Genomic DNA, 13,072 nt, shown 5'->3' with positions numbered 1-13,072 from the left:
GTCACCAAACTGGCTGTTTTCACCAACATACTACACACAGAGCAAGTTAAAATAGGAATTGGGAAAAAAATAAAGCCTCAAGGTAGAAATACATCTGGCAAGATCAAAGTCAGACAGCTCGTCCTACACTCCTACAAGCAAAGCTCTTTTATGAGTTATGTTATGATTTACAGTGGCCTTTGTTTCATTAAATTCAAACACAGATGCTTCAGATACATCTACAAGGATGCCTGGAAGAAACCTCCTGACCCTCAGGCAGCCTGAGCCACTTCAGCTGTGTGTCCTACATAAATAATGATCAGAGGGGCAGCTCCAGTCTCTGTTCCCCAAGACCTGAGGGAAGGCTGGAGTGCTGCCAGGGGAGGTTTGTCACTGGGTGATGCTTGTGAGTCCCTACCAGCTCAGGATATGCTATGATTTCTATGGTTTCAGAGTACTGAAAATAAAATAATGAACATGTCTCTGACACAGAACACTAGCCTGCCAGCTAACAAACATTTCCCTATCCAGAAGAAGCCAAGAATGTCACAACCATCCCTGGTGAACTGGGATTTGCAAGGAAGATTGCTGTGAGAAAAGTTAGAGAACTGCTGGGAAATGATTACTTTCCATCCCACTAAAGCCAAATACTTGAGAATACAGAAGCAGAACCTCCTTCCTCCCTAAAAAGAACCATTTTAATAAATAATCAATTGTTTCATTTTGTCTGTTCAATTTTGAGTTTCTGGGGAGTAGCTGAGTGGTATTTTCAAATATATTTTCTAACTACAGAAGCTGTAATTTCAAAGAGAGAGATCATTCTCTTATCTAACTAAAACTTCTAAGGACAACACCAAAGAATTTTCTCTGCTATAGTTCTGCTCAACAGCAAAAATAGTGAAAGATTTGCTAATGCCCAAAGGGAAGAACTGCAGACAGTTCAGATCCAAATTTTATGATGTTTGACAGTGCTAATGAGTGATAATGAGCAACACTTGAGATCACACAGAAATGACAAATATTCAAGATATCAAACCCCTCCTTTATAATTTAGTCCAGATCACTTTTTTAAGCCATGGATAACTTTATGACAGAACAGTCCCTGCTTTGCCTGACATCCCCACAAAGCAGAGCTGGAACAGGAGATGTGCATCACTGAGCTCATCTCCAGTGCAAACCTCACACCACCTCTAGCACAGAAAGGGGCAAGTGACAGCTGCTTATTTCCCATTAACAGCTTCAGGAAAATGAAGTTAGCTGAGAGATTTATTCCTCAACATCCTGTTTCCAACAGCCAAAGAAAGGCCTGTGTGTGTCTGAGACCCCACCTCCAGTGCTGTGTCCAGCTCTAGGGCTCCCAGCATCAGAAGGATGGAGAACAGGAGAGAGTCCAGCAGGAGAGAAAGCAGAGGAGGCCATGAAAATGCTCCAGGGTTGGAGCCCCTCTGCTCTGGAGCCAGGCTGGGGGTGCTCACCTGGAGAGGAGAAGCTCCAGGGAGAGCTCAGAGCCCGGCCAGGGCCTTAAAGGGCTCCAGGAGAGCTGGAGAGGGACTGGGGACAGGGATGGAGGCACAGGACAAGGGGAATGGCTTCTCACTGGCTCAGGGAAGCATTAAATGGGATATTAGGATTAAATTTTCCCTGTGTGGATGGTGAGGCCCTGGCACAGAGAAGCTGTGGCCACCCCTGTATCCCTGCCAGTGCCCAAGGCCAGGCTGGACAGGGCTTGGAGCAACTTGGGATAGTGGAAGCTGTCCCTGCCCATGGCAGGGGGCTGGAAATAGGTGTTCCCTAATGTCCCTTCCAACTCAGACCATTCTGTGACCTGCAAAGGAAAGGATGAAGTGCTATAAACATCTAAGACACTCAACTACTTTTCCCAAAGGTGAAAATAATAATTGAGAGCATAAGCAAGCAAAGGTATAAAAATGTCACAGAACATAAGTGAAGTTCCTCTTCCTTATTTACAAGCATGCAAAACACTGTTCAAAGAGCATTACAATTATCAGAATGATAGATATAACTTGTAAATATCCAAATTACCAGTGCTTCTGTAAGAATCATTATTAAATATTTACACTTCCTGAAGATTCAGTAAGAAACACGAGGGGGAAAAAACCAAACTGGAGTGTAGCTGCTGGGGCTAGGGTAGTTCTAGCTTTGGGCTGCTATGGGGTCCAGGTAGCTTCTCCCCCTGAGGCAGAATTCAGCTTCTCAGCTAGCTAGGAATGAGATTTTGGGAGTTGCTGTAGAAGTTCTGAAGGTGGCTTTATTTCTTCCAAGGGTTCCAGCAAAATCCAGATACATAACACAGCAAGGGGTTTTACAGGGTTTAGGGGGATTGAGATTCTAACCAGTAAAATTATAAGTTGAGAACTATCCAATTACTTTAAGCTTCTAGGTGAGAAAAGACCAATCATCTAGTAAAGTTAAAGACCAAGGGTTTCAGTGGGTGGGGGGGCAATTCTCATGAAAAGTTTAATGAGATCCCAGGAGCCCTTTTCAGGAACAGTTGGAGGGAGACCCCACATCTCCCAACAGCACAATCTTTTCCAAGTGGCTGCCAGAACCAGCGCGCTGTGCCAGAGTATGAAGAACAACCCAGGACTGAAACTTTCACACGGAATTTCGGAGGGATCAATCATCCGCACGGGGAATCGGGCGCTGCTCTTACCTGGCTGTGCCTTGCTGGGATGCTGCTGTCCCTGCTGAGGAGGAGGAGGAGGAGGAGGAGGAGGAGGAGGAGGAGGAGGAGGAGGGCTGGCTGCGGGGGCGCTCAGAGCCCCGGCGGGCAGTGGCTGCCCCCTCTTCAGGAGCTGCTTGTGTTCGTGCTGGCGGAAGCGGGGAGGCACCTCCCGGGGCAGGTAGCGGGACGCCGCAGGCTGCTGCCCGTTGGCAGCCGCGCGCTTGCCATTGCTGCTGCTGCTGCTGAGAGCGCTGCTGGGACTGCTGGCACCGGCACCGGCAGCTTGGGGCTGGCTTAAACTGCTCTTAAGAGGTTCTGGCACTAGGGCAAAAGAAAATAATCATCGTTGGTTTGGGGTAGGAAAAGGTAGAAGGTTTGGGGTTTTTTTGCCGTGATTGGTAAAGTGAGGTTTTGCAGCCATTGAACAGTTGTGTTACTTTCTGCGATGGTATTGGAAACTTTGTTTACTGAAACAAATCATCTGTATGGTTTAAAATAGGAAGGAAGACAAAAGAAAGCTTTGGCAATTCAGTATTGAACAGAATGCTTGTTTAAAGTGCCCACTTTGAGCCCCCACTGCCTTTTTAGTTCAGCAGTTTTCAGGGCAACCTTATCAATATTAACATCATATCCCAGAGCCTACAGCCATGACAACAAACATTTTCAGGCTTCTAATAAGATCCCCCCAAAAAAACAAGCAAAAAACGTGATCCACCAGCTTATTCAGCAATCACACAAACTCTGGATTTCTTGTAGTCTTTATCCAAACCTTTGCATCAATCAAATCCTCCAGTCACCAACATCTGCACTCCAGGCATACATGTGATATCCCCAATTAACCCAGGCTGCAATGAGCCAGCCAGGCCACCCTGGATGTGCCTGCACACCTGGCACAAGTGAGCAGCACTGCCAGGTCCTTCTGGGACAGGCAGGAGGGGGTGGGCACGGCACTGGGGGATGGCAGTGCTGGCTCAGCTCACCTGGCAGCAGCTGCCAGAGCTCTTTGGTCACCCAGAGAAACCCTTGGAGCTTCTGGAATGAACAGAACCAAGCACTGCTGCAGCTCATCACAAGCCATGTCCAACAAGTTCAAAATTCCAGCTCATTCACAGTCACAGAATATGCTGAGTGGGAAGGGACACACAAGGTTCATCACCCAAGTGCTGGTCACACCTTGTGCTCAAGAATGCTGTTCAAATGTTGCTTATAAACACTAAAAACCCACAGTCAGCCTCTCTTCAGGCTGTGACACACCTAGAAAACCCAAAAACTTCTACAGCTGCAGCAGTGAACAGCACCAAGGAAATGCTGAGGGTGGGTTCAAAGCAACCAGGGATTTGACCAAGCAAAAATATGCCAAAAGTCTGATAGAACCATCAGCCCTCCACTTCTTCAAGATGTTTGTTTTGGAAGCCTAAATAATTTTACCTGTGATTCTATCTGAACAAAAAAGGAACTCAAAGTATATTAAAAAATCTGAAGTACCACCAATACCTGAAGAGCAGAGAATAATCCTTCCTTAGCTGTTCAAAATACACAATCACCTTTGGAAACAGTTTATCCTTACTTTGAAATTTAAGAAGTAGATAAAAAGTGTCATGAAATGCAGAATAATTATTTTCAAATACCAAATCTACATATCCAACATGTATGTGAAAACTATTCTGTTTCCACAATAGAAGTAGATCTGTCATTCACATGACAGAAAATAAGTCTGACCTCATTGTGATGGGTTTATTTTAGCTCCTATTGTTTCTGCTACTACTGTTACAGCAATATAAGCATTTACCTCTACTACCAGTAGCATCACAGGGATGCAAACATTTACAAACAGTGAGATCTGAAGACTAAAGATTTCTGCAAAGTCATTTAGCACAAGGTTCACCCAGAGCACTGCAGACAGAGGCTGATCAACCAAAAATAACCCCCCATGGCAGCCAGGGAGGCTCTCCAGCTCAGCTCACAGACCAGGCACACACCCCCTGGTGCCAGCAGAGGAGAGGGGATGCCAGGGAAAAGGAGGAGAAGGACAAGAGAATGGAAACCACTCACTGGCATGATGCCAGCAGAGCTGGGATTTGTCTGGCCTCAAGATTTTCATGAGGAATATTAATTAATTGGAAACATATTTTAGAATGCAAGATGGGCAGCTTTTGAAAAGCATTATATTCTCAATATTGTATGTATATAAATCACATCTGATACTTCCAAAGGGGTGTGCATATGGTTATATTTTTTTAAAAAATCACTAATGCAAGTCATAGAATAGATAACACTTTTCACTTTAATGTAAACTAACAAAGGTGTTTCATCACAAAGGTGAGGCCAGAGAAACCCATTTTCCCAGTGTTGAAATAAATATTCCCTCTACATATCTGAATCACAGATGAGAGAAAAGAACAAAGAAAATCAAAATATCCCTGCACTTTATAATTAAAATATTTCTGCATATTCATGCTACTGTTTTTCTCTAATCAACACAGCAAAGTAATTTTTATTTTGTACATCAAAATCTCTTTAAAGAGTACTTAAATGGAAGCTCTTGCAAGAATACTGTCTACAAATCATGGTAGCTGGAAAACAACTGTTTAATTACACCAGTGACAGGGAATAAAGCACGAAGAGTGAACAACATCATAAAAATGGGCTTGAGCCCTAAATTCCAGCTTCATACCAGGCTGGACTTTAGACTTCAAACACAGCAACAATACTTAGAAAATATATATTTCAAAGCTGTGTTCTAAAAGCCATCCTCAGCAATGTTTAACCAGCAATTTTCACTTGATATGCACTGTGAGAAATACCAAATGTTCCAAGTGTCTGCCCCGGACACCCTAATTATGAATTGCTGTGTGATATTGGCAATATCAGCATCTTTCTGAAGGCTTGAGCCGTGCCCTCCCTGCAGGGCTGCACCCTGGCACCAAGGGTGCCCCTTGCAGAACACAAAGTGCTTTCCCCACTGCAGGCACAAAGGCAGAGCAGCAGGAGCCTCTCCAGCCCCTGGCACTGGCAGCTCTGCCTTCCATCAGCCCCAGGGGCAGAGCTGCCAACCCACAGAGACCCTGGAGCAGCCTGTCCACCTTTCACCTGCAGGGAATCCACTGTCACACTCATGGCAGGAGTGTGGCTGCTGCAAAGACAGGAATTAAACCAGAGCTTTTATGGCTACATTTGCCCGAATGCAGAAATACTGTTTAAATCGTGTGGGGGAAAGGATTTAACACCCAGTGATTTTCATAACCAGCACGTGATTAAAGAGCTAAAGCAAAAACATTTAAGTGGAAAGCCTCTTGCAAAAAATACAATAAAGGCATAAAATGAAAGCCTTGAGATTGCTTGCTCTTAAGATGTTTGTGATGGGTATCTGCTTACTCTCCATTCCGAGCTGTACATACACTAAACAATGAGCTTGCTTGTAATAATTATCAGTACTTAATGGTATCTAAACTTCTTAATCCAATTTTACCCAAACAAATCCAATAATTACTCCATATGCTTTTTTGATGATTACAATCTCGGGAATCCCAACTGCATAAAAAAGTGTTACGAGCAATTGTAGGTGGATTTTATTAATATAATGAATAGGATCAGTCTAACAGATTTCAATTACAACAATAGCTTTTAAGTACATTTCTATGACATAAGGAAAGAACATGCATAAATGAAAGAAACTGGTTAAGCCACATAATACTGATTTATGGCAGCTTTTTCCTTTCATTCACCTCATTAACATTTCTCTGTATTTCAGAATCCCCCACTCCAGCTCTATAAAACTTGCATTTTCTAAAGCCTTCCAGGACCAGACATTCCAGAAGAGAAACAGTTAAACCCAGAAATGCATTCTTGGCTGCTACTGTGACAGGATTTATTTACAGCTTCTATTAAACACAGCAGCTCCATTACAAAGTGCTGGATGTGAGGAGAATTTTTGATTATACAATGCCAATGCCTCACTGCGTTAAACATATCATGCCAGTGTATTATTTTTTTTTCCTTCAGCAATTCGTTCAGGTCATTGTTTGATGGGTTTATGAATTCATTACAGGAAACAGATGGATCCCATAATTCAGAGCTATTCTCCCAGCCAATCATATGGGCAATTTTTTTCCTTATCTTGCTCCCCCCTCCAAATCAACCTTAATGAAGCCACTTCCTCCACGGCCAGTTCTCTGCACACACACACACTGCAGCACATCCAGTGCTGCTTAAAGCTCCCTCCAAGCACTAAAGGCTCTCCAGCAAAGCTGAGCAGGAGCACAATCCCACAGCCACCCCTCCGAGGTCACCCAGAGCTCCAGGAACTTACCCAAGTCGAGTGAAGCCAGCCACAAAACCCAGCAGTGGAGTGGGCAAAACCACAAATCCTCATTAGTGAGAAATCCATTTTTATTTGCTCACAGAAGTCTGTAGCAGGAAAAAATTCTTGCTCCCCCCCACCATCTACTTTGAAAGGCTGAATTTTCATTTAGCAAATTACCTCCTTTGTCTCCTAAGTGCTGGGATTTGCTATCCACAGTGACATCTGCTGGCAACAGCAAAGGTGCTCAGAACTATTGCATAAAACCCACTTCTAATGTTTTTACACATAAAATGGTGAATTTTCTGCCTGGATCATACCTTCCTCCAAAACCATGAACTTCTGCAGTCTAATGCCAAGATAATTCCAAAAGTTATAATGGCTTTAATTATGTAACCAGAAGCTGCTATTTGACATCAAAGGCTACATTGAGTAATATAAGTAAAAATACATGTATTATTGTGGCCTTAGAACTTTGTCACCATTTATTTAAAGAAATACCTTGACTTTGGGCCAATTCCTGATGATATAATTTATCTAATACCCAGAACACATAAAGTATTTTCCTGATTTAACATCATTTCCCTCCTCACAGCTGACCATGGTGCAGTTTCTACTGCTTCCTCTTCCAGACATTTCCTCTCCACTTTCTTCTCTTGTCTTTTACAACATTTCCTTCCTTTGTCTTTCACCACTTCAGGTCTAAAATCTCATCTATAACCCACTTCTCCTGACAGACTTCTCACTTCTACCAACTTGGACTTTCTAACACAATACTTGATTTTTTTTTTTTTTTTTTAAATTTTTTTTTTCCCTGCCAGGCAACTGGAAGTTAGAGTAGGAATTAACAGGAAGCTGCAAGGTTCATGGAAAACTTCTAAATCAGTTCTTAGGATTTCTCAACAATAGAAGGTCTTACCTACTTAACTGCTGGCTTTATGCAAAGGTATGAAATAGAGAAGCATTGAGAACTTCATTTAGCAATGTAGTCACAAATCCAGATGACCTCTGGCTCCAACCCAGACACTCCTTTGTTCCTCCCTGCCCTCAGACCCAGTCATTCACCTCAGTTCAAACAAGTTCTGTCTGTTTGCTCACATTTCCCACCCATGTCCCACCAGCTCTATAGATCTTAACTATGTAATGGCTGCTGAAATGACATTCTTACTTGATATTGTCATAAGCAAAGTGGGGAAATGTGAGCAAAATGTAAAACTGGTTGAAATGTTCTCTGGGAGAATCAATGGCTTGCTGTCAAAACAGAATATGTTTCAGAAGAGATTCCACAGGGACTTGATCCAAGCCTACGCTGTTCAATATTTCGTTAACAGCTGGATGATGGACTAGAGAATATCCTTATTAAATCTGCAAATGACACCAAGAAGGGAGAAGGAAGATGGGGGTGGTCAGATCACTGTGTGACAGGATCAGAGCTCAGCAGTGAGGAACTGGAGGAGCAATGTGACAAAACTACTACAATTCAATCAGGAAAGTCACGTCATTAGGCAGGAGGAATGAAATGCAGAACAGCAAACAACTCACCCCACAGCAGTTCTGCAGAAAGAGAAGCAATGTTTTAGCAGATCACAAAGCAAAGATGAGGAAAAGATAGTCAAGAGGATTGTAAAAAGCCTAGTGGTGGAATGGGATAAACACCCAGCATCCCATCTAGTGGCATCACAAAGCCTTCCCTGGCTGTACCCACAGCTGAGCATCCCTCTCCCAGATGGAGCTGGAGCACCTGAGAAGGGCACAGAGGAAATGGAAATCTGGAAAAGGGAACTACCACAGCAGACAGGGGTAATGCAGTAGACAGTCTACAAGACACTGTGTACACAAATTTAAAAAAAAATACAAAGAAAGAGGACGAAATAATTTGCTCCACCCCACAGTGAATGAGACAAGGCTTGCTGGGTTTAAATGGCAGTCAGGAGATTTAAACTTACATTTCCAACAATAAGGATGATTAAGGATTATCTGCAGACATGATACAGGTTTGGTGATCTTGTCTCAAGGCAAGAGGATGGAATAAATGACCTCTCAAGAACCTTTAGAGCACATTTTCTACCACTCTACATGTAAAACAGAGCTCCAAATCCATCTTACTCAGTTCTCTCACTTCCCTCAGCCATGACAAAGAAATCCTTTTTCAGGTTGATAGTCACAGCACTGCCCCCAGCTTCTGCTGGCTTTTAAATAAGTTTCAGATGTGGCCTTTCTTCACCAGCCTGACTTGCAGATCCTCTCCATTTTGTTCTTGATTAATATAAATTTGAAATTGAATCAATCCTGAGTGACATTTTATCCCTTCACCACCATGGTGAATCCTCTGTGTAAGCCCAGCACAGCCCACCCTGAGGCAGAATTTCTGTGCAGCAAAGGCTCAGTGCCCAACTCTATTCACAAACTGAACTTTTTTCCTAAGAGATGGAGAAGCTCCTAACAAAAACATAAGATTTTTGAGTACTTCAGAGCTCACACACAAAATTTTGTTTCCCTTTCTGGAACAGCATCTACATTTTTTTCTTTGAGATCTGTCAGCAGAGAGGGTGACAAATACTCCTCTTGACAGAAAGATACAAAACCTGTTTTGGGTGACTCAAGATGTATTTTTTAAGTTTTTTTAAATCCTATTCTACATTATTCAGGTTAATGTCACATGCAGCAATCTTGTGAAGAATACTTACACTTTTAAGAATTTTGATATTTTCCTCACTGCTTTTCTCCGTTAGCACTGATTATAATTTTAATTTTAAATTCACAATTAATTAACTGTGCCATTAAAAACGGTACAGCTAATTAGGTTGATAGGTTGTCATCAACAATAGATTGATAATCCAAAGCAAATATGATGCTCTCCCACTGCAAGCCAAAGTCTCTCATGTTTATTGAAAGCTCTGAGTGCACACACATGGGGTTTGCCATCAGCTAATTGATGAGCAGAAATTGGACCATACACATCAGGCCTCAAACTCAGCAGCCCAAGCTAGGAACCAGGTTTGTGGGCAATGGAACAGTTAAACTCACAGAGCAGCAATCCTGCAGGACGTGAACTGATAACAGATGGTAACTTTCAAGACTTAACAATTCATCTGTTTCCTTTCAAGCGGGAGCTGGGAGCTGCAGTACCAGCATTAATCATGTACATCCCTCTGCACACAGACCTGCCCAAATGCTACCCCTTGGAAAGCAACAGAGAAATAAAGAAATGAACCTAGCTAGAAGCTGCTCTCTGTCCTGAAGCCTCTGACATCTCAGCACAGGCTTTAGCACATCATCACACATTGAACTTGGAATTCAGACTCCTGCAAAGCCAATTCTCACCTCCAGAGCAGGGCAATACACTGGCCTTACAAAGAGAACTTGGCTATTCTAAAGGAAAATAATGAAGCTATTAGAAATTTTTAATCACTCATATTAATAATGTTAAGAAACAACAGCATTAACAACTGTCTGAAAAGGACAGGAGGGAGATAAGAGTCATTGCTGAGATGAATTAACTGGTGCAGGAAATTACTACTGTAAAATTTAAGTGAGAGGGCAGCTCAGAATTAAGAGAAGGATTCTCAGCAAGCAGTTAGAAATGCTGGCAGAATATTTTCAGGTTTTATAAGACTTTCCTACAGTGTTCAGAACTCTTCACATCTTGTATTCCCCTTCCCAGATTATTTAGGAACATCTGAACTCCACCAACTAATTGTATAAAGACCCACTAGGGAAACACAGTAAGTTCTATCCCAACAGGACATGAGAGCATCACAAACACAATCCCAACAATTCAGGAACACAGCAAAGGATGGCAGGAGCCAGCCATGGGCATGTGCTCCCCCCTTCACCTCCATCTCAGCCTCCAAACCCTCCTCAGGCAAGGTTCCCCCAGCAGGAACTACACAATGAAGGAGTCAGAGAAGACAGGAAACAGCTTAAAGTTAAATTACACAAAACCAACACTATCATCACCACAAGTGCCAGTGGGAAAATTCAAGCATATAATAACAGATTAAATAATTTCATACAGAGCCACAGAAGAAGTCTGGGCAGATCCAGGAAGTGAATCCTTCAATTTTAAACTAACTCTGTGCATTTAATCTCATTAGAAAATGTTTTACACCGTTTTCATAAGCAAAAGAATTTTTAAAAACCAAATTTACAAATGTCACAGCCATCACACCAGATGTGTTCTTCCTCCTTTCCACAGACCACTTCCAGACAGAGACTGAGCAGTATTTCTTCTTTACAACAGAAACCCAATTGTTAAACCATGAACACAAACAGATAAATATGAAAATTCCCAGTAAATAGTACATTCCCAAGAAATTGAAAATGAGGATAGCTCAGTATCCACTGATTTACTGGATACAAGATCCTGAAAGTTCCTTCACCTTGAATGATGGATCTACAGGTACAGCCCATCTTCAGCTGGGGCTGGGAGAGTGAATCCCAGTGTAAATGCTTCCAGTTTATACAGATGTGGCTGGGTACTGCAGACACCCCATATTCCCATCATTTCTCTCTGAGGTTGCCTCTACAGAAATCAGTCAGTGCAGGCACATCACACTTGGAATATGTGCTGTACCCAGGGGCTGTCCATGCAGGGTGGGTGTTCCTGGAGTTTCAGGGTGTCCCAGGGTACACTCAGTGCTGTCATTCCACCCAGGAAAACTGGAAATCACAACCTCTTTTTTTACTTTGACATTTGAGCTGGAAAGAAAGTAAGGATTCTCTGGCTCTTTTCTGGAATGTCTGGATGGATCAATATCCTATCATGGATACAGATTAATATATGCAGGACACCTGTGAGCTGCCAGGTCTGGACAGTGTGGACACACCCTGGGCCCAACAGCCCAGGCACATCACATCATTACACACAGACACATTTTTCCCCTGGGAACTAGAAACAGAGCTGCTCCAGGTATTTCATTTCTGGTTTGGGGGGACAGGCTGCAGTGCTATGAATTCCTTTCAGACATGCCCATGGAAGCACACTGTGACTGCCTGCAGATGACAGGGCTGCTGCTCACAGAGGAAATGTAATGCTGCCTGACACTGCCTGTGCTGCTGGAATCATGGCACTGGGCACACATGTCACACTGACTAAAGCCTGTGCAAACACAAAGCCTCAGCCCTCCTGTCATGGACATTTATGGTACCAAATGAATATTTTATGTGTGACATGAAAATAGCAACGATTTTGTGAGCAACCAGTAACAGGCCTCTGTAATTCTGGAATAACCCTTCCAGTTCACATTCTATCTCAAAAGACTTAATATGTTTATACCACAGCTCTAAAGATAGTGTAGAGTTATCTGAGCTATCATTTTAAATCAGTCAGCAGGAAAAACTGAAGCAGAGCCAACAGAGTGTCCAGCATGGACCAGCTTCCCCCACCCTCGGGCAGTGTGGATTTATTCCAAGTTTCAGGTAGCATCACCCTGAGAAATTGTGCATGGAGCCAACTCAGTGAAAGGTAAACCTGAAATAATTTGGCATTGGATGTTAAAATATTGTGTCCTTATTAGGATAACTGAAGATGTGTCCATTTGTATTTCAAAAAATTATTTTGAAGATCGTTGCTTTGAGCAAGTAGGTCTTTAACATACAGAACCCACAGGGACATCATTATCACTTTAGGGAGTGTACTAATAAAATTTCACAGAATTTCTATCATAAAAACCCGTCTGGGGTTCTACATCCTTCTTTGGATGGAGTCCCTAGCATTTGAAAGATGTGAAAATGTCATTTTTGCCTTCAGAAAGGAGCAGCTGAGAACTCGAAGCCCAAAATGAAGAGTGATCCCTAATTCAGCTAAACCCAATTAAATTAAAGTCATGCTCTAGAGATAAAACAAACAAATGAGTGTTTAAGTATGCATACAGATCTGCAGTGGGAGGAGGAAGAAAATACACTGAACTTAAAAATTTTATTTCAGGTTTTTTTAATACTTCCTTTTAAACTTAAACATTACATTTAATATGCTTTTCTGAGCTTCTCAATGCTGGCCTCTTTGCTGGAAGGCTTTTGTTTGGAACTCTGGGTTCATCTACCTGGAGAGTCTGAAGCAAACTCTTCATTTCTGATTCAACACCAAATCTGAAGCACACTCTTCA

The 13,072-nt window shown here is 42.5% G+C and overlaps 1 protein-coding gene across 10 annotated transcripts in view; it reads right to left on the bottom strand.

Moving 5' to 3' along the window:
• Positions 1-13,072, bottom strand: part of TNRC6C (trinucleotide repeat containing adaptor 6C) — a 99,491-nt gene that overhangs the window by 52,711 nt on the left and 33,708 nt on the right. For all 10 annotated transcript variants that reach the window (XM_079323370.1, XM_079323379.1, XM_079323376.1 and 7 more), the window contains one exon: positions 2,654-2,986. In XM_079323370.1, the coding sequence (XP_079179496.1) occupies positions 2,654-2,986 (333 nt within the window). The remainder of the gene's footprint in view (positions 1-2,653; positions 2,987-13,072) is intronic.

The sequence above is a fragment of the Erithacus rubecula genome (genome assembly GCF_903797595.1).
Source record: "Erithacus rubecula genome assembly, chromosome: 20".
In the NCBI taxonomy this organism is placed as follows: Eukaryota; Metazoa; Chordata; class Aves; order Passeriformes; family Muscicapidae; genus Erithacus; species Erithacus rubecula.
The sequence above is the reverse complement of the archived record's forward strand: the minus strand, read 5'-3'. Positions and strand labels throughout refer to the sequence as shown.